We start from the raw sequence: 21661 nt of genomic DNA, 5'->3' as shown, positions 1-21661 counted from the left end.
TTGTAGGGCATGAGTGCGTGTGAGCATGTGGACAGAACAATGGAAAAAGTCAGGCAGACCGCAGACACCGGAGGACCGACATCAGGACAGGAAGTGAGAGGGACTAATTCACTTCAGCATTAAAACATCACTACAACCCTACTTCTCCTTTAGCAAACATCATGTATGTAGTTGTGTTTCTTACATGTACGCCTGTAAATGTGATTTTCTTGTTATAGCTAATGTATGCTAACCCTTGCTGAAGGTGTTGTTATCAAGTCCCTTGTCCTGACCTAACCCAGCCCAAACACACCAGCCCTTCAGTTAAACAGACATCAAACGCAAACGCCGCTTTATTAAACGTTCATACGAATTGAAAAAAAGTTATATATAGCATTACATCAAGTACCAAATATAAAAAAGCCATTTATAGGCCGATTTCCCTGAAAGACAACCTATAAATACTGCAGCTATCAAAACTTTGATCTTTCTGTTTGAGCATCCCGACCAATCCTACGAATGGGCGGGACTATCTTTTTCAGACCAAAAAGAGATGTTTCAAATTTGATTGGCGATGCATATATTATATACTTTCCCTTTAAAAAGATGACAGTTTATAACTCAATTAACTTTTTTTATTGAGGACATAATATAAACAAGAACATTTTTGTATAGAAGACACACCATGATTCTTGAGCCATGGGCGAGTGTGTGTGTCTAGCACACAGATGGCGTCAGTCTCGTCTTAGTGTGAGTCTCAACAGGACCTCTATAAAGTAGAGACAAGTAACACTGCTCATTCTCAATACAGCACCATTACAAATATACGTTATGTACATACACACCAGGACGACTTTTGTTTAGTGGAAAAGAAAAGGATAATCAGAAAAATTGTGGTCATAATAAAAAAAAAAAAAACACTTAAAAAGACTGAGATGTCAGTGTATAAACTATTTGGTGTAAAACAGAGGTCAGTTTTAATGGAATAGTTCACCCAAAAATAAAATTTGCTGGAAATTTACACTAAGGCTATCCAAGATGGAGATTAGTTTTTTTTTTTTTTTTTTTTTTTTTATTGCAACAGATTTGGAAAAATGTAGCATTACATCACTTGCTCAGAGTCCAAACAGCTTCTAAAAACACCGCAATAAACCACAAATAATCCACACGACTCCAGCCGATCAGTTATTAAATTGTGAAGCGAAAAGCTGTGTATACATTGTTTAAATAAATCCATCGAGTTTTTAAACTGTTGCTCCAAACCAAAATACAAGTCCATAATCCATAATAATGCTTCCTTCAGTGGAAAAGTCAATCCTGTGTTGTCCTTTTGCATCAAAATCCATCAATATACTCGTTTAGAACTGTCTTTGTAAACCGTGTTTGATCTGGGCATATTTCTCTAGAGTCAGTATTTGTTTCTTAATGGATTTGTTTGAAACACAGCTTTTCACTTCACGTGATATTAATTGATGGACTGTTATGGAAGTTGTGTGGATTACTTTGATGTTTTTAATCAAGTGTTTGGACTCTCATTCTGACGGCACCCATTCACTGCAGAATATCCACTGGTGAGCAAGTTATGTAAAGCTAAATTTCTCCAAATCTGTTCCTATGAAAAAACAAACTCATCTGCATCTTGGATGGCCTGAGGAATAGTACATTTTCAGCATTTTTTTTTTCTAGGTGAACTATTCTTTTAATGTAACTATTCCACAAAAACAAGGGACCTACTACTTCTTTGTAAAATGTTCACAGTTTCGATTCAGTTTAAGCACAACTGAAACAGATGAGGTATGTCATATGGATCCATAAACATTTCTAACAGTGTCTAATCAGGACATAAAATCAATATTGGCTCAGAACTGGCTCAAAGTGGAAAAGAATGACTGTAAACATTTGCAGGCACATGTGTGAAGTAAGAATGCTTGAGTAACAGTTTGATCCGGTCATAATTATAAACGGCTAAACCTGGCAACAACCTAAGAGAGGCATCGGACTCTCAATGTTACACTTGTTAGCTTCAACATACCTGTAACATCCCTCTGAAAATATACACTCATGCATATCAATAATAAACCAGCAAGTCACTTCCATTGGACCTACTGCACCCCCTCCTCTCGTAAAAACTGGAAGACGGAGGAAAAGTCTTTGTTAGAGTAGCCATGAGCACACATCGCACGGTAGATCTGGTGTGCCAAAGAACCAAGAGGAATTGGGGTCTGGGCACTGGTCGCCGTATCCTGAGCAAAACCAAGATCCTGAGAACATAACATGTTTTATTTTATTTTTTACAGTTTTTTACAGTTAAAATCATTTAGTCTGTCAATTAATAAATAAATGTGATCAAAAGAAAAAAGAAGAATGCTTCGACTTGCTTTAGCCATTAGCTTTGTGCCAAAGCCTCCCTGGTAGTTATTAGCTGAGGGCACTCCTTCCATGACACCTGGGACGGGGTTATACTTGTCACTGGACCAACATCGTCCTGAACTCGTGTTCAGAATCTTCGCCAGCAGCTTTGGATCTAAACCCAGTCTGATCAAGAGAGAGAGAGAGACAGGTCAAAGGACAGAGGTCAGACAGAGCGCTGACCTTTAGGCTCATGACCAGATCATCCCTAAGTGGAAAGCAGGCCTGGATAATACAGTATTGATATTTAACAGGAGCTGCAGTTCATCATTTTCCACTCTCCCGCTTGTTGTCCCCCACACAAATGCAGGGGTAATAAAACTCTGACACAAGCAGCTGTCTTATTAACTCGCCCCCACCAATCTGTCCCCCATAAGAGAAACCAGGGTGATTTCAGTCCTGCATTTAAAGTAGATCTGAGTGAAATGGGCCTTGCTGCTTTACAGATGAATGTGCACCCAAATAACACAGTATAAAAGGAACAAAATTGACAAGACAGCAAACACGACAGAAAGATTGTGACATTTTCTGAAGAAAGCAGCTGCCACGGTGTATGGTTGCTGGAGCCTAGTTAGCTGCTTGTTTAGTTTTTAGTTAAAAGAGCTCACCTTAAACTATGATATTTGTTGCCTCTAAAAGCCATTAATAAAATTGTGAAAAAAATAGTATGAATTTCATATTGTAGGAAAAAAACTATTCATGTAATTTTCATATGCTTTTTAAAAACTTATAATATATGATATAATAAAAAAAAAGGTTTAATCTAATCACTACAACTATCACTACACATGTAATATTGTAAAGCCATCATGTAAAAGATAACAGCATACTTTCCTTACACTTTGGAAAAAAAAGTAATATATTAAATATAAGTGATCATTTTTGAATACATTATAAAACACTTTTGGGTCCCACTTTATATTGAATATATGAATTTTACTTAATTAGTAATATTTATTATATTATATAATTAGATTAAATATATGGGGGGTCACTACACATGGCATTTTTGAATCTGAACTAGATTTGGCTTATGACAAAAAAAGGTCTATCTGAAAACACAAGACCTTTTCAAATAATAATAGTTTTGTTCAGTTTTTTCTACTAAATAATCAGAAATGTGGTCAAACTATTTTAATCAGGAGAGTATAAATGTAAAAAAAGGTTAGAAACTAAACTGACACTTAAAATTACACTTTTTCTTGTTTATTAGAATAAATCAATAGGTAGAACAAAATAGAGTCACATTATTGACACAAACACCACTAATAATAAAAAAAAAACGTTAAATAGCACTATTTGCTGAGACAAAAGAAAATTAGGTGGTAGTGGACAAAAAGCCATTTTGAAACAAAAAGAAGATGAAGAGAAGAGGGGGAAAGAGGGAAATCTGAGGATGATGTGTAACTGGGCTAAGAGCTGCAGTCTCTTGCTTTAACAAGAACATAAATATGACCACATCAAGAGCGCCTCGACACACGCGTGTGCGTGCGCACTCACGCCGGAGCGGCAGCGGTGGTGAGACAGTAAAGTGCACTTTTTAGCTTTCTTATGTCTATTAAACTATGATGAGTGTTTAAGAGCAGTTATACAGTAACTCCACCTGTCTCTCATTCAGGGGGCCGCGCCTTCATATACACTCACACGCACAAACACTTTTATAAGTCTATGCAATAATTAGGAGACAAGGACACACAGATGTGCATAAAAAGTCTATTTCTTTCCCCTTTCTATTATTCCATCCGTCCATCCCACAGTGTCTGTTTCTACAGACTGTTTTGGAAAATGTAATCTCAATAATGTGTGTGTGTGTGTGTGTTTGTGAGCGGCGCTGTCATTTGACAGTTGTTTCTGGAGGGTTTAATGTCTGTAAACAGCCCACTGACTGACCCCATATCAATCTCCCGTTCTCTCTCGCTCCCTCACTTTCCCCCTTTATGTCTGTGTCTCTTGGTCTCTTGGGGACAACCGGTGACATATGTTCAACATCGTCCCCTCCTTCCCCCAGCTCACACTCACACACTCACGTTCTGGGTCAGTGACTGAAAAGGTTACTGCCTCAACTGCAACCTGGCTTCTCTGCTACAACACAAATCACTCTCTCGGCACAAGAAACGAGTGTGTGTGCGTGTAGGGGAGGCTAAACCTTATTTTGTATAGCCCTCATTCTACTCCTATGGATATTATCCAAACCATTTACACATCCAATTTACATGAAAGAGACCCTTTCAAAGGACACTTGTGAAGATTTGGCTGATGAAATCGAGTGTGAAGTGTGTGCAGGTTAATACCACAGCAGCGAGGGCAAGGAAAACAGATGTGAGAGTCTAGTTAAACAGGATGAGTGAATTATAGTAAAAGAAAAAGGAAAGGAGGAAATAAACTTGAGGCGTCTGATGTTTGATCACTGAATTTAGAACGGGGGCCCATTTTGTTAAAGACTTATGTTTAAACACTATGCTTCTTGCTCTCATTTCATCTTCATCAAACCCTGGTGCTCTCAAGATTATAAACACATAGTCTTATAAGCAAACACACACAGGCCACAATTTTATTAATGTCTTTAAGAGGCAACAAACGAGTTTATTACCAAATCTCAATTATCTTTTTAAACATCTGTACACAGGCTGTGTGTGTGAGGGTGCTTGTGTGATAAATGAAGTTTCAAAGCTTCTCAATCGTGTGTATGTTGCAACAATATATATACATTTAAAAAACAGGCTCAACCTCGGTTGTACCTGCTGGTGTAAAAGAGAAGACAGCAGCATATGCATGCATAAGTCAAGATAGATGGAGAGAGGAAGAGAGAAAGAGAGAGAGAGAGAAAGTGTGAGAGGGGAGATAACTGTCTATTGGGGACACTTTTTCTCCAAGTGAAATATCATGCATGACCAGAGATACCCAGCACTCGTTGTGAGAAAATAATAAAAGGGCCTTTTTCTAAAAGGAGAGTACAACTTGGTGTCCCATTACTCTTATAAAACAGATTTCTTAATTTCTCCACATAATCGCAACTCAGTATTGAATTTATTGCCGTAAACCTTATTCAGTTATTAACTAATTATATCTACTTGGGAGGAAAAGTAAATAATCTAATTATATATATATAAAAAAAAAATACACTATATAGATATATATATATATATATATATATATATATATATATATATATATATATATATATATATATATATATATATATAGAGAGAGAGAGAGAGAGAGAGAGAGAGAGAGAGAGAGAGAGAGAGAGAGAGAGAGAGAGAGAGAGAGAGAGAGAGAGAGAGAGAGAGAGAGAGAGATAATCGCATCCAAAATAAAGATTTTTGTTTACATAAAATGTGTACTGTGTATATATACATATAAAATACACACTCAAACAACATATATTTTTTAAATATTTACATGTATCTATATGTATATATTTAAATTCATAAAATTTTAATTATATATAAATATATTTAATATATAAATGTAACATTTTTCTCAAATATATACATAAGTGTGTGTATATTTATATATACTTAATAAATATACACGGTACAATACACATATACTATGTAACCAAAAACATTTATTTTGGATGCGATTAATCTTTTGACAGCACTAATAAATAAATGAATGAATGAATGAATATACACACATGTGGTCAGAATTGTTGGTACCCATGGTAAATATGATCAAAGTAGGCTGTGAAAATAAACCTGCATTATTAATCCTTTTGGTCTTTTATTATTATTTTATTTAATTCACTAAAATCTAAGCTTTCATTTGACACAATTATTGGTACCCCTAGAAATTCTTATGAGTAAAATATTTGTGAAGTAAGTTCCCATTCATATTTACAATTTTGAGCACACCGAAGTGATTATGAATATGAAATTATCCAGCCATGGCTTCGGGTTTCACAGGAATATAAATAGGGGGGAAAACAAAGACCAAATTCCCTTAATCATCTATCATAATGAGAAAAAAACAAAGAATATATTTCTGATGTGCAGCAAAAGATAAAAAAATAGAAAATGACTTTATGAAAAGAGCTAGAGCAGTGAAAATCCCTATTTCCACCATCAGGGCAATCATTAAGAATTTGTAGTGTTAATGGCAAACAAGCTTGTCAGAGTTATTGCAAAATTATTGAGTTACTGCTAAATAAATGATCAAACTATGACTATTTTAGATGTTTGTGAAATTGATTTCAATAGAATATGTTCAGAATGTAGATGTTCTCAATTTTGGCAACAGGACAGGAAAACTTGTAAGATCCATGAGCTTAATTAATGAAGAATAAAAGTACACACACATCTATGTATATCCTTATAAATACATGTCATATATACATAGATTTTTGCTTTACATTTTAGGGCCAATTCTGTACCAAATTCAAAGAAAGTTGTAAAAATTAAAGTGAGAACTGAAAGAACAAAAGATACTTGAGAAAAGGTGGAAAACCTGCTGATAATTCTCCATCGTGAGAGATCAATTATTTCTCCCTAGCACCAATTTGCTTTCCAGTTGAAAGAGAAAATCATAATATCTTCAAATAAGTCAAACACTCATCCTCTTAACATTTTCTATGTGCAGTTTGCTGCATGAGAGGACAGGCTGCAGTGCAGCATGGGAGATTTATGACAGCCAGGAACCCAAGGCATCTAAATGAGTCTGTATAAGTGCATATGAGTGTGCAGATGCCTACACGCTCCTTATATCCCAGAGAAGAGGGATGCCATCGCTTCATGCGCACTAGATTTTGAGACTGCATTCAAGCAAATATTAATGCATATCTCAAAGAATATGTTGATCTGTTGAATCCAACCTATTAAGATGTATTTGCAAGCAACACTGACAAGCAATATACTCTAATATAATTTTCCCTATTCTCTCTTTAAAAAAAATATCTAAAATAAGTAATAAGAAGAAGAGAGAAGATATTGCCTACACATTTTTAAACACAATGAAATATGAACTCCTTTTATCTTAAAAAAACCCCAATGATGATCAGTTACAACACACACAATAGTGTATCATCACTTTTGTCAAATGTTGCACAGTTAATGAGCTGAAAAAATGAAATGAGATTTGAAAGCCATAGCAGAAAGCAGTTAAAGCCTAAACAAAGCTTTTCAGAAAGAAGGTCAAAATAAAACTAAAATTATTTTTCTGAATATATGTCCTAATGTAAGTGGAGTGAACCTTATTTGACTTTTTTTCCTATTTAAATAATAAACAAGTCATGGCATGACCCCTTTACATTTCAGTCTTTCTTATACAAAGCAATCATGTGGCAGTTTAAAAGTAGAGCAGGCTACATATGAACTACTTTTTAATGCCTTTTTTTTTTCAAATTTTTGGGGCTAGAGAACAGCCTCATTCACACACACACACACACACACACACACACACACACATACACACACACACACACACACACATACATATCTTCACCTAATTCCAAGGTTCATGGTCTCTGCTGTGCCAATCATGCCAATTGCTAACAGCATGTTGTTGCAGATTTTCGCTGCCTGAAAGAGAAAATTACAAAACATTAGTTCAGCCACAGAAGTAAGATTTTGTAGTAACCTTTTATCGACAGTACATAAGGAATTTGTTACGCACCACATAGTGTTTAGTGTATTACTTAAATAGGTCATATAATGAATAACATACATAAAAATGAGAATTTATGGTAACGAAGCTACAGATACTTGGACATAACAGATGATCACATCAACACATTACATTTACACGTCAAAGACACTTGCTGTCACTTACTCGTGTCAAAAGCACTTCAGACACTTGACTCCAGATAGAGTACAATAATGCAAATCCAGTAACTATTGTTGCTCAGCGTGTCAAAAATTACGCAGTACTGATGTGCGCATACCCAATAAGCTGTGGTAGCCTTAGCTGTCTCTCTTCTAGCCCTAACCAATCTTTATTGGATGAGTATGAAAACACAAACAGATTACAGAAAATCACTGTCAGTGTGAATAAACCAATCTCAAATGATCCTGGGACAAATTATGATTTCTTTTTAGGGAAGTCGTGGCCTAATGGTTAGAGGGTTGGACTCCCAATCGAAGGGTTGTGGGTTCTAGTCTCGGGCCGGACGGAATTGTGGGTGGGGGGAGTGCATGTACAGTTCTCTCTCCACCTTCAATACCACGACTTAGGTGCCCTTGAGCAAGGCATCGAACCCCCAACTGCTCCCCGGGCGCCGCAGCATAAATGGCTGCCCACTGCTCCGGGTGTGTGCTCACAGTGTGTGTGTGTGTGTTCACTGCTCTGTGTGTGTGCATTTCGGATGGGTTAAATGCAGAGCACAAATTCTGAGTGTGGGTCACCATACTTGGCTGAATGTCACTTCACTTTCACTTTCACTTTCTTCTTTCACTTTTTCTAGAATCTCTGTGTGAAAGGGGACTTAATGGCACCAATAATGGCACCATCTCTTTACTACAGTTTTTGATTGATTACAGGCTAAAGGACATTCATGTGTGTGTGTATTTACCTGTCCACTTCCCACTTGGCCGCAGTACACTACATTTGCTCCCATAGAGGTGAATAGCTCCTGGGCAGCATTAAATTCCTCCTCGACTCCACCCACCATGAAGGTGAGTTTAGCCAGACTGGCTGCACCAACACCTGAAAAGAACGCAGTCATGACTTTAAAATCATTGCAAATGTACTCAAAATCACTAATGTCAGTTTTCAGTCTGTATATTTGTAAGTGCTGCGGAGGTACCATTATAATGATGGCATGTGACTCCAAGTGTCAATTTTTCGAAATTAAGATTTATACATCACCTGAAAGCTGAATAACTAAGCTTTGCATTGATGTATGGTTTAATAGGATCGGACAATATTTGGTCGAGATACAAACATGAAATTCTGGAATATGAGGGTGCAAAAAAAAAACTGAATACTGAGAAAATCTCCTTTGAAATTGTCCAAATGAATTCTTAGCAATGCATATTACGAAACAAAAAATAGATCATTTTGACCCATACAATGTTTTTTTGGCTATAAAATATACCACAGTGACCTAAGACTGGTTTTATGGTCCAGGGTCACATAATACTAGCATATTACGTGTTCAAAGATCCAAATAAGATCCAAAAAACATTCCTTTATTATTCAGCTGAAGAGCATTATAAAAAAATAAATAAAGTAACCTTCTAATTTACCTTAAGCATGCCAGGATTTAGTCAACAATGTGTGTGTGTTTTGGAGCAGAGGAGGGTATTAATAAGCTGTCTGGCACCAGCGGGACAACATTTGAGTGTTTGCCTTTAAAAGCCGATTGCCCAAATCATCCTTCACAACTCTCTGAGGACAAGGACCCATTGTCCTCCTCCTCACAAACACATAGACTTGCGTACGACAGCTGTGACTAAAGCAACACTCCTCCCCCTAAGTGAACACTCCCCCTGGGGTATGAGTGACAGCTCTAAGGGGTAATTAACTTTACACTTTATCATGTTCAATTAAGCGCCACGCCTTAAGAGGACCGAGCGTGGCCAATCACGTTAAAGCGTGCCATGTTCTACATGGGAGGGGTGCTTTTAATGCTGCTGACATAGATATGTGTGTCCGGGGATTTGCCAGATTAGAATGCAATTAAAGTAATAAAATTGGCCAGATTTTTTTTTTTAGGACTAAAACCTCATCTGCCGCAAATGAAATCCCTAATATGCATATAAATAAACACACAAATACGATCCAATTTATCCAAATTTATATTACACACTGGATACAATATGAGCTAGAGAAAAGGCATGTGCTTTGAGGTGAGTGGTCTGTTTGTGTGCGTGTCAACACTAATGAATAGGCTGTTTATACTGAGAAGCTAATAATGCTGAAGTTAATTATTAAAGACTAAGAGAAAAGAGCTGATGCAAGACAGATCGAGTGAAACGGAGATAAAGAAAGAGAGTGAGGGAGAAAGGAAAAAAGACTTTATGACTTCCCCTGTATTGATTTTAGCTGTACTTCTCCGTCATCAATAATTATCTCATTAGCTCAGCGCGTCTGTCATTTACCTTCCGCTACATAGCATCTCGAAGAATAAACGTGTATTTGCTTGTGTGTTTTGTTCATCTATAAACAAGCATTAATTTACAGTTAATTTTTTTTTTTTTGCACACTTTTTAAATTTAACTGGTTTATCACATTTAATGAAGACATCACATTAACACATTTACAATGCTAATAGTAATGCATGAAAGGTTAATGCAAAAGCAATATGAAAATGCAGATGGGGCCAAAGCAAATCTAACGTTGATTCTAACTGGTCAACAGCAGAATTCTGCAACCAATTATTTGTGTCCTCTGAGCTATGAAAATTAAACTATGTATTTGTCTCAGGCAATGTTAGTTTTAATATTGAGAAAAAAATTTAATAATGTCAACTGAAATATATATTTTGGTTACATTTGGATGTATTTGTGTATTTATAAAATAATTTAATAAGAGATAAAAAAAAAAACTGATGATCTCACACTTATTATTAGGCCTAATCCTATCTAACCTAATCTAGATCTACTCCAAAAATTTAAAAGGTCAAAATTGTTAAGCATGTTAAGCTGTAGCTCTTATTGGTAGTTGAAAACCCAAATCAGGATGGCTAAACTACTCAATAAACAAGTACAAAATCAAATCTACATTAGATTAAAAGTCTAAATCTATAAAAGCAAATATATAAGGAAGAAACCCACATGGACGTGAACTCTGACGGAGATGTACTCAGTTGTTTGTGGTGTCAGGTACCACAAACTCTCTTTCCAGCATCTTAAACACTCAGAAAAAGCCACTTAAGGCTGTACACGCTTTTTAAAACGCCGAAACGTTTCATTAGTGGCAAAGTTACATTAAACTACATTTGTGGATATGAGCCTCTTTTCCCAGGCAAAGCGAGACGGTGGAGCTTAAACCAACTCATTGAGCGTAGATCTCAAAGCCTTTACTGTGTGTAAACAAAACCCCATGCAAACCTCTTGTCGTCTTTCTACAAGCCTCTAGAACTGCTGACAGTAATAAAGACTCCAAATGACGAAATCAGTTCTTTTTTCAGCCCTCCCCACCAGACGCACACACAAACTCACGTGTCCTTTTTTGCGATCTGTCAGCTATCCTCCTGAGCTGATCAATAACATTCTTTTTGACTGTAAAAAGACCAACATTGATCGCAAACAGACAATAGGGATTTGAAAGTGATTGTCTCTCTAAACGACTGCGCTGGCAGGGCCTTAAAGAGATCTTAAAAGAACATTCTAGGAAGCGTCGTTATTGTGTTTCCAATACCAGAAACACTGCTGTAAAGACATTAGGTAAACCTCGATAAAATAGGCACTATATCAGAGGATGTCAATGATTCATTTAGTTTACGATCAAAGCTATATTTGTCCGTATTGGATAATCAGGCCAGTAAATGCATAGTCTTCATGCCACCTAAACTCCTTAAACTTTTGTTTTGACCGTATGACTTACTTTCTTCTGTGAAACATAAAAGAAGATATTTTAAAGATGTTTTAGACCAATAAAAGTCACTGTTGGTCAAAAACAACACTCTACAGACAAAAACTCATCTGTTGAAATCATATTAAGTCTTAAATTTCTACATAATAAAGGGCGTGGTAATTTGATTGACAGGGTGATTGACGTTGTTGTCACGGGCGTCAAGCTATGTGGGCGTGGTTTCAACAACCAGCTCCTGCCTTTTTGCCCATTTTCGATTATCTGGGAGTGAAGCTTGGTGATGTGCTGCCAAGATGGCGACGGCTGGCTCTGCCCACTTTTGGCTTCAAAAACAGTCTTTGGAAACCTATGGGTGATGTCACGCACACGACATCCATGTTTTTATACAGTCTATGGTGTAAACTAACACAGCGCCACGCTTCACGTGTCACAATTTTGGTTATATTTCAATTAATTCATACAGCCCTACTGACAAATTTTTCACATTTATCTTCTGTGTTTCACAGAAGAAAAATAAGCAACACACACTATGAGTGAGAAAATGATGGCAGAGATTTCATTTCTGGATGAACTGTGCCTTTAAGAAACTTTTTTTTTTGGCTTTTGATGCAGTGGGAACATTCTTACTAGTGTAACAGGAACAAACATATTTACAAGCTTCATGTGGCTAAACCTATAATTACGACCAAAAGGAGATATTTTCTCAGACAAATTAAAACACCAAGCAAACTTAATACACTTCTTTCTGCATGTATAAAAACACATACACATGAGAACTTCTCACAGATTAACAGTTTTTACGCCAGCAGTCCTAATACTGACAGGTTCACAGAGGCAAAAGAGTTTACGAGCCACCACACACACACACAATCAAAAGCAAACCCTTCACAAGGTCACAAGAGAGTCATGCACATATTATCTTCATTATTCAGAGAAGTACGATTTTTAATAACTGCCATTATCACCCCCCCCCCCCCCCCCGATCTGGAATCAATGATCCTCCAGGCCAGGAGTCATCAGTATATTGGCTCCTAAGGATGCTGATTAGCGGCTCTTCAACACATGCACACATTCCTTAAATAGCACCATCATCATCATTTTAAAATTATCCATAATTGCGGACTTAAAAGCTGCTTAACAACACTCATCTTATGGATGACGGGTACACACATTTACACACAAACACTTTTGGGAGCCACAGTGACTGTTTAAAGTGGGAGAGGGGGGTTTTGAATGACAGTTCCTCGACAGGGGGCATAAGTGCATACCAGATGCCACCGGAAAATGATAGACAGGTTTTCATTCACTTCTTAGTGCAGCTATCATGTACACTTCAGACTTTATATACATTTAATACAATACAAGTCTTTAAATCTCTTTATATCATAATATCTGATCATTCTTTCCTGGTCAGACTCAACATCATAAACACACACGCACACACACAGTGCTATAAAAGTCCGGGCTAGACAGCTGCTATGGGTCTGTTTCCATCTGGAGTTCAGGACAGACATCGTCCACCCCCTTCACACATGTCTCCCAGTCCCTGGCCTTCCCAGCGAGGATCTTGTTATGCTAATTCCTCTGTCACTCACCTATCTATCAGGCAGTCTCTTCCTCCCCCTCCTGCTCCGGCCGACAGAGGGCAGAGATATTAATGAGCGTGCTAGCAGAGTCCAAAAACAGCACAGGGGAAGCTGATCTACATTAGGACATATCTGGGGTCCCACTTCTCCATGAGTGATCTTGTTTCGGGTCAATCTAAAACCCAGATTTTCTATTGTGAAGGGGCATCTGCTGTCCCATCAGGATAGCCAAGCTACAGTTATGAGTGAGAAATGTTAATGCTATCAACTAACAACGTGACTGATTTCATTAAAACTCTTATCAGATTCACACATTTAAAAATAAAAGATGGGAAAGGGTGTGCTGTTTATGCTGAAACTTGGTTCAAAAGGTTATTCCATTATAAACACATTTGAAAGGATTATATATATTATATTTTACCAATTCGTTATTATATATATTTTGTTTATGTGAAGTCGGCAACACCTAACCTCCAAAAGTATCAAACATTTATATATTTATATATATATATATATATATATATATATATATATATATATATATATATATATATATATATATATATATATATATATATATATATATATAAAAAAGGTTGCATAGCATATGACCAATTCATTATAAAGCAATTTATTAAGAACTAGTACATTTTGGCAGCCCCTATATTAATAATAATTATATTATATTATAAAAATAAGTTTGTTTTCTTGGTTGTATGGATTGGCAAATAATTGATGATTTATTGTGTAAAAAGATAACATTTTGTCCATTGTTGTAAATGGTTGTTATTAAAAGTAAAATAAAGGATAGATAAAAAAAAGGTTGCCCTTTGTATTATTGTAGATGCCACAATAATAATAGTTTGTAAAATGAACATAATATGTATGTTAATTTTCAGTATATTAACAAAATAATAGATATAATAGATATACCTACAATAAACTTTTAGGTTTGAGACATCATTGTGAAGTATAAAAATGTAAGAAAATGGATGAAAAAAGCCCAATAAAATTTAAGTCAAAACTGATCTAAAGCAATCATTTAATAATAAAATCAAAAAAAATTTTTAAGCCTGTTTGATCGCATGAGTGACTTGACACAGAAATATTTCACTTTAAACTTTTCATGTATTTTGAAAGGACCATCTGAAAGCCAGAGATTGTCATTTTCTTCTTTATTAGCGCAGATCTACATATGGGCCTGATGGGTGAAGGCTGTTCCACCGAGACGGCTCCTGCATGCAGGCTGTTCAGATCAGTGATAATAAATGAGAGGAAAGAAGAAAGAAGATCATTTCACACATTCAGAAATGGCCTAAAATAAAGTCAAGGAAAACAAAGGAGAGTTTAACTGTTTAAAGCAAATATGGCAAGTGACCACGTTAGAAAAATGTACATTATGAGTTACGTACATTAGAAAATACCACTCTGACTTGGGGTTAAGACACCGTGAGAGCAATGCACCAACACAGCCCAACAAAACCAGATCTAAGCCAGTCCCACCACACACAAAACTGTGACACAAACTCTCTCTCGCACAGAAAGCCGAAGTTTTCCCACCGTGAGCGGCAAAGTGAGAGTGAACGACAATGTGGCCGCAATCTCAGCAAAAGCAGAGGAATGTGGGTAATTACTGTTAACTAGCCAAGCACTTGTTAGACGTGGCAATGGCCACACACCCCACGTTTCAGAGCGTGTGACGTTAGCCGGGGGTTTGTTGTGGGTCCAATTCTGTACCAGCAGACAGTGAGGTTTGTGCCTTTGAGTTTATTACAGATCTACGCAAAAAAAAAAAAAAGAAATTAAATAAAAGACAAAGACAGCAAAAAAAGAGAGAGAAGAGACAGAGAGTTTGTTCGTCATTTTATATACGTATTATTTGAGAAACACAGTCTGATGTGCCAAACCTTAGTGACGCACAGAGAGAGAAACACAAACCCCAGAATATAAAATTATATCAAAAGAAAATCAGCTTTAAAAAAAAATACAGCATGATCTCACACACACATGCAAATTCTCTTTTTTACAACAGAGACCTTTGAGAGGACAGGAGATGGGAACAGACACAATGGCGTCATGATGGCTGCAGTGCCACCTTCTGGACACACGCTTTATTTACGTACTAGTGCTGCTGTGTTTTGTAATGTGCTCTGATAAATGCTCCTCATAGCCCTGATAAAAATGTGGAGGCTATGAAAAACTATCTGTTGCCCCGCACAACTGAGAAATATAAACCCTCTCTTAATGTAGATATCATGATGTACTGTTTTTGGACGTGTACTGTGTTTGGATTTATTCAATGTCGACTGCTTCATCCTATGTGTAGTGTTGTGTTTTTTTTCCTTTGTTGTTCTATAAATTACACCTGACTTGACTTTGGCTTTTTTCCCAAATGAATTGGTCTTGGATTCGTAACAATAACTTTTTGCAAAAATAAAATAGAAAAACATTCCTCACCGCTAAGATGTTAGAGAAGGAATAGATCAAAAGTCTATTCCAAGGGCTTGAGAACATCCACCCATTCACTTTTTTATAGCCTAGTCCACACACAGGCTCTTTAAAATCTTGTCTGCACTACAGACGCCAATCAGTAAACATACATCCAGCAAACCTTTCCCCACTCACACAAGTTGTGCATCTTAAACATGTGCTTGTCCAGGGCAGTTTCTCAGCTCTTTATGGCCTTTTATCTATATGAAAGTCCCTGGACTGGGAGAGCCAACATTACGGCTCCATCAAAGTGAAAGCTACTGACAGCGCTGTCCTCCACAACGGCTCAGGCCATTAAAGGCCCTGTCACAGAGCCTTCCCAGAGAATCTGCATAATATAACGGGAGTGTGTTTGTGTTTCTGGAAAACTGTAGGTTTCTTCGCCTCAATTAACTCTACAGGAAATTATTCTGCTATTCTGACACTAAGGTAAACAAATAAAAACTTAAATTCATTCACTAAAAGGAACTAAATTTACCAAATCATGTTAAACATATAATAAAAGAGCAGAATTTAAACTTGTCGAGTTTGTGTGGCAATATCTAACTTATCTATGAATAGAGCATTAGCCATAAGAACAAGCTTCTATAGGTACAGGAAATTAAAATGATTACAAATAAAAACTGACAATCTGAGACACGTTCAGCACATCTGTGACCTACTGAGCACAATAAAAGCCTTCGTGAAAACACAGTTCAGTTATTAAACATCACATAACACTGTAATTGCATCTCCACACTGAGCACTTTCCAAGAAATTTAAACAATAAGATCCTGTCAATCAAACTGAGCGACAATTACGTAGATGGTAATTAGAGGTTGTTTTCAGGTGGGTCATACCTCCGGACACTGGAGCATCCATGAACACTGCTCCCATCTTCTCAGCAGCAGCAGCCATCTCTCTGGACACTGCAGGGTCGATGGTGCTGGAGTCAATCAGAAGGGTGCCTTTTTTCACCTTCCTTAAAGAGGCGTGCAAAATCAAACAGAACAATGTTAAATACCATCATGACAAAAAGCCCAGGAATATTTAAATGAGCCTAACCTGTTGCGAAATTCAAATTAGAGATGTTACTATGGCCTGTGTTTTATACACATTTGCATGATCATGCTTCTTTGATGTTTGTTAATGGCAACATGCCATGCAGGTAAACAATAAAACATTTAAAATAGCTGAATAATAACCAAAATACACTGTATATTCAATAAATATTATGCAAAATTAGTTAATTTAATCTCATTTGGAAAAAAAAAACTAAGAATGCACAATGTACTACCATTCAAAAGATTGGGGTCTGTACATTTTATTAAATTTTAATTCATGTGCTGGCAAAGCTGAATTTTCAGCATTTCCATTACTCCACTCTTCAGTGTCACATGAAAATGTTTTCAGAAAACATCTGAATATGCTGATTTGGCGCTGAATAAACATTACTTCTAATTATCACTATTGCTAAACAATTTTATAGAGTCATACTTAACATACATTATTGGGAGTCTTTGATGAATAATGTCACTTTTTTTATCAATTTAATGTGTCATTGCTGAATAAAAGTATACAATCATTCAAAAATAATTTTGAATTTTAAAAATTTTACTGACCCTAAACTTTTTAACTGTAGCATATATGGCACCTCTAGGTATCTGTATCTGCATCAGTCATTAAAAAGCTAGCCTGAAATGCTGTAAACTCCAATACTATATGATGTTACTTTAGTGCTCCATTTTACATGCTTTCTACAGACCAGAATTTCTTGAAACTAAAGAGGATTTAAAAGAACAACTACATTAAGCCTAGACTTGTTCTAATCATAAAGTAATTTGAAACTCCTTAATCTTGAACTATTTTTAAAGGGGTCATATGATCCGATTTCAGTTTTTTCTTTCTCTTTGGAGTGTTACAAGCTCTTGGTGCATAAAGAAGATCTGTAACGTTGCAAAGGCTAAAGTTTCAAATCCAAAGAGATACTCTTTATAAAGAGTCAACTACACCTACCTAAAACGACTCATTCTAACACGCCCCCACATGTCTACATCACAATGTGGGAAGATTTGCATAACACCACCCAAATGTTCACGCAAAGATAGAAGGTGCAACTTTTATTCTCGCTGTTGCCACCACCACCATGTTGTGGAGACGCTGAGTGTTTGGTTCTGAGAGCAAAACTATTTTGTTTGGTCTTCCAAAAGAGGACACAAGTATAAATCAGCGGTTATAAATCAGCGGTTAAGTTGTATTTCAACACTGTTCAAGAACAGTTCAACCCAAGTATTCAGATGTGTGTAGCGCATTTTACAGAGGACGAGGACTGTTTCCTTAACCAGTAGCCTACAATGCCCGGTGTTTTTCTATAAAAGGGCAGTTACAAATTTGCAAGGACAGTCTGGCACATCTGACTCTGTAAGTACGTTTCATATTTAAAGAATTTGCCGCCGATGAAACAATTGCGAGTTTTGAGTAGTGTATAGCAGCGCAAATTTGTCCCCACCAATATTAAGCAAACTCCTTTGAACTGCTATCTGGATCTTTGCACTGCTATTTGGATCAATTCTAACGACCAGGACGATGACAGTACAAGAAACGCCGTAATTTGATTGGCGGCGGGGTATCTGACAGGCTACACGCGCGGGCCGGGACTACTTTTGTGCTTGCACTAGCAGGAGCGGGTGGTGTGTGCGCGCGCGTGCATGTTGACGACACCGACGGTAAGTTACAAGGGCTGCCACATACAAAGACCAGAGTAAAAACATTTTTATATTCCGTTTTTTTTTTTTCTTTGTATATTCCACCCAAGAAGAAGAAAGGGGACATAAGAAGCTTTTTCATAAAGCAGAGTCAGAGTGTAAGTAGGCAAAATAACTAGCTAGCCACAAAAATAAACTAGCAGTAGTGACTGACCAGGCTTTCAAATGCATATTCTGTGGAAAATAGTATTAACTGGTGATAGTATTACCCAGATAGAGTATTACCCAGATAGAATACTACGTTAGCAAGTATCTGAATGTCAATTAGCCTTTAAGTTACCTTAACTTAGAATCTTGCAGTCAAAATAAACGTGAGTGTACTGGAGGGTAAATAGTGTTTATAATAGAAAAAGGTCCCCACCAAAGCTGAGACCAAACCTACGCCCATGAGCAAAGGCCTAGTTTATAATGGCTTTTTTTTTTTTTTTTTGTCTTGTTGTGTCGGGAGATGGCATGACAGTATGGTGAGGGGCGTAACATTTCCATCACATGCTTGAGGTATTCAGCCAATCACAAAGCACTGGATAGCTGGCCAATCAGGGCACACCTCACTTTTCAGAACGACGAGCTTTGTAAAAATCGATGCATTTCTAATGATAAGATAATGCGCATCTAGTCAGTAGATCTGGTTCCGTGATAACAGCTAACTCACCATCACCTGCTTTCAAACGGAGCAGCATTTAATAGTCAGAGCTGTAGATCAATGACAAGCTACGCAATATTGCGATCATTATCGCCTTCGATGATCATATCGTTAGATATATAGCCCAGCCCTAGAAGGCTGGGATAAAGGAGCAACATTAATGTACATTATTTGGAAAATAATGTCTCTTTTGAACTTTAAACTGCATAAACACATTGCATTAGACTAAATACACAAAATAATGTTCTTTTTAGCAATGGAATTGAACACTGTTGAAAGTTTAATGTGAAACTACTTACTTAAGTATGCCATTGGGTCCTGTGTAAACCTCAATGACGTTGGGGCTGGAAGGTAGCATGGTGATGATGCGGTCAGCTTTATCAGCCACTTCAGCAGGGCAATCCAAGATCTGGGAGGACAAGCAAGGGCAATTATTTGCACAGCCTCTTTCACAAAACTGTAAAGATGTGGGAAAGACAGTGATAGATTTTGTTTTAGCGCATTGTTTGAAAAACAGATACTTATACCTGTGCTCCTGAGTCCTGAAGCTCCTTGAAAGACTCTGGGAAGACATCAGTAGCAATGACAGGATATCCATGCCTCAGTAAGTTTCTAGCCATAGGTGTCCCCATGTTACCCAGTCCAATAAAACCCACTGGGGTCTTGGAAGCCATTGATCTACAGGATACTGAAAAACCACAAACAGACAGAAATCATAAGTTACAGTAATATAAAATCCTCCCTATAGACACGGAAAGCTGATAATCAAAGAGTGTACCGAAACTTACTGGAGCAATTTTGTAAAAATCAATGTCAGTATAACTTCAAATACATGGAATAACACATTAAGCACTATTGAAAAGTCTTTGCAAGATTTCTTAACCCTCAATACCAATTGCTTATAAAGACATTAATATCCTTACAGATAGAGACGTGTAGAGGAAAACTCTGCTATTAACAAAATAAACATTTATTTTGTATAAAATTACTAAATGAGGTGACAAAAGCTGAACTTTGTGAGAAGGCTGGGATGTGAATTTAATTTGATAACACAGTTTTATTTTATTATTTAGCTTATCATTTGCATCTGATTTTTTGTTTTAACTAGTGTAACCTATGAGCTCCTGAATACAAGATGCATCGCACAACACTTCTGAAACTCAAAAAGTAAACAGTGACTTGCTTATTGGGCACAATGTACAAACATGTATATGCTTTGACATATGTCCAAGCATACTTTATACATAATCACATATTCTACAGACTGACAAACAAAACGCATGAAAAAAAAGAAAAACATTTACACACTGCTCTTTGCAATAACATTAGTGGCGCTTTAACCACCTTGGTCTGTCAATGGATAATTAATGAGGAAACAACATACCCAAAGTGAGCTCCACATGTTTACTGCTTCTTTTATAAAAATTCCGATACCCTCTAAACAATGTGGCCATGCTTTATTTCTCTTGACCTCAGCTCCACGTTGACAGACAGAGTCAGGAACTCAGGGGGCGGGTCCTATGATTGACAGCAACATTCCTCCAATCACTGATAAGGATTTGCGTACCATCAAATTAGATAGAGATCGTCATCGAGATATCATGCAGTTTCTCCCAGATTTATTTATTTATATATTTTACTCTCCCAGAGTTGCTGCTGTGATTTCTTTGAATAGAATTAAGATTGTACTTCTTACAAGATTAAGAATGGCTAGATGCTTCAAAGTGAACTTATGACTGTGTTGTCCAAATCAAAGAATGATTTGGGCTAAAATCTATTCGTTGTTCTACATAATATTACACGTAAGTTACCCGAATATTTTCAATAACAACAAATAAATAAATAGTAGAATATTTTTTCTAGTACACACTGATTGTTTCACAAATAGGACTATTCAGCGTTTCCTTTAAAAGGTAGCGTACTTAGTTAGAGTTTATAAGCATATTTCATATACATATTTGATATTTAGAGATATACTTTATATAACTAGATATATAATAATTTAATTTATACAATATAGTGTCTAGGACGTTTAAGCTATCTCTTAACATATTAAATGATCAAACGTTTCCTAAAGCTATAATATCTGCATACAATAACCATGTGCCGTCTTAAGTAACGCTTGGCATTTTTCCATAATATCCACGTATGTTTTGCAGAAACTGACTGAGTCGGACTTTAAATGATTCGTTTACAAATCGAAAGCAATCAGTAAGTTGATAGTCATAAGAGTTGAGTTGTTCTGTTCGAGAGAACCGATTCTCTGAAAAGAATCATACCTTCCATTGGCGTTATTCGCTAACCAATGATAAAACACGGATCTCAGTGACAGGAGT

The 21661-nt window shown here is 36.6% G+C and overlaps 1 protein-coding gene across 1 annotated transcript; it reads right to left on the bottom strand.

Annotated features, from left to right (window-relative positions):
- Positions 1-592: 592 nt before the first annotated feature.
- LOC127979756 (3-hydroxyisobutyrate dehydrogenase, mitochondrial) lies at positions 593-20873 on the bottom strand. Its single transcript, XM_052585374.1, has 8 exons — positions 20710-20873; positions 19853-20013; positions 19625-19734; positions 16778-16899; positions 8897-9030; positions 7831-7907; positions 2358-2514; positions 593-2240 (listed from the first exon to the last, which is right to left on the bottom strand). Exons 1-8 carry the CDS (start codon positions 20777-20779, stop codon positions 2082-2084), a joined length of 990 nt encoding a protein of 329 aa, XP_052441334.1. The 5' UTR covers positions 20780-20873; the 3' UTR covers positions 593-2081.
- Between the last annotated feature and the right edge of the window lie 788 nt (positions 20874-21661).

This window comes from Carassius gibelio, chromosome B19 (genome assembly GCF_023724105.1).
Source record: "Carassius gibelio isolate Cgi1373 ecotype wild population from Czech Republic chromosome B19, carGib1.2-hapl.c, whole genome shotgun sequence".
NCBI classification, from domain to species: Eukaryota; Metazoa; Chordata; class Actinopteri; order Cypriniformes; family Cyprinidae; genus Carassius; species Carassius gibelio.
The sequence above is the reverse complement of the archived record's forward strand: the minus strand, read 5'-3'. Positions and strand labels throughout refer to the sequence as shown.

What these genes read in the sequence shown, in the direction of transcription:
- LOC127979756 (XM_052585374.1), bottom strand. Translation starts at nt 20,779, where the DNA reads ATGGCCACATTGTTTAGAGGGTATCGGAATTTTTATAAAAGAAGCAGT. An exon ending in ACCATGAACCTTGGAATTAG is followed by an intron (nt 2,515 to 7,830) that starts GTGAAGATATGT and finishes TCTCTTGATCAG; the next exon opens with ACTGGGTTTAGATCCAAAGC. An exon ending in GCACAAAGCTAATGGCTAAA is followed by an intron (nt 2,241 to 2,357) that starts GCAAGTCGAAGC and finishes TTATGTTCTCAG; the next exon opens with GATCTTGGTTTTGCTCAGGA.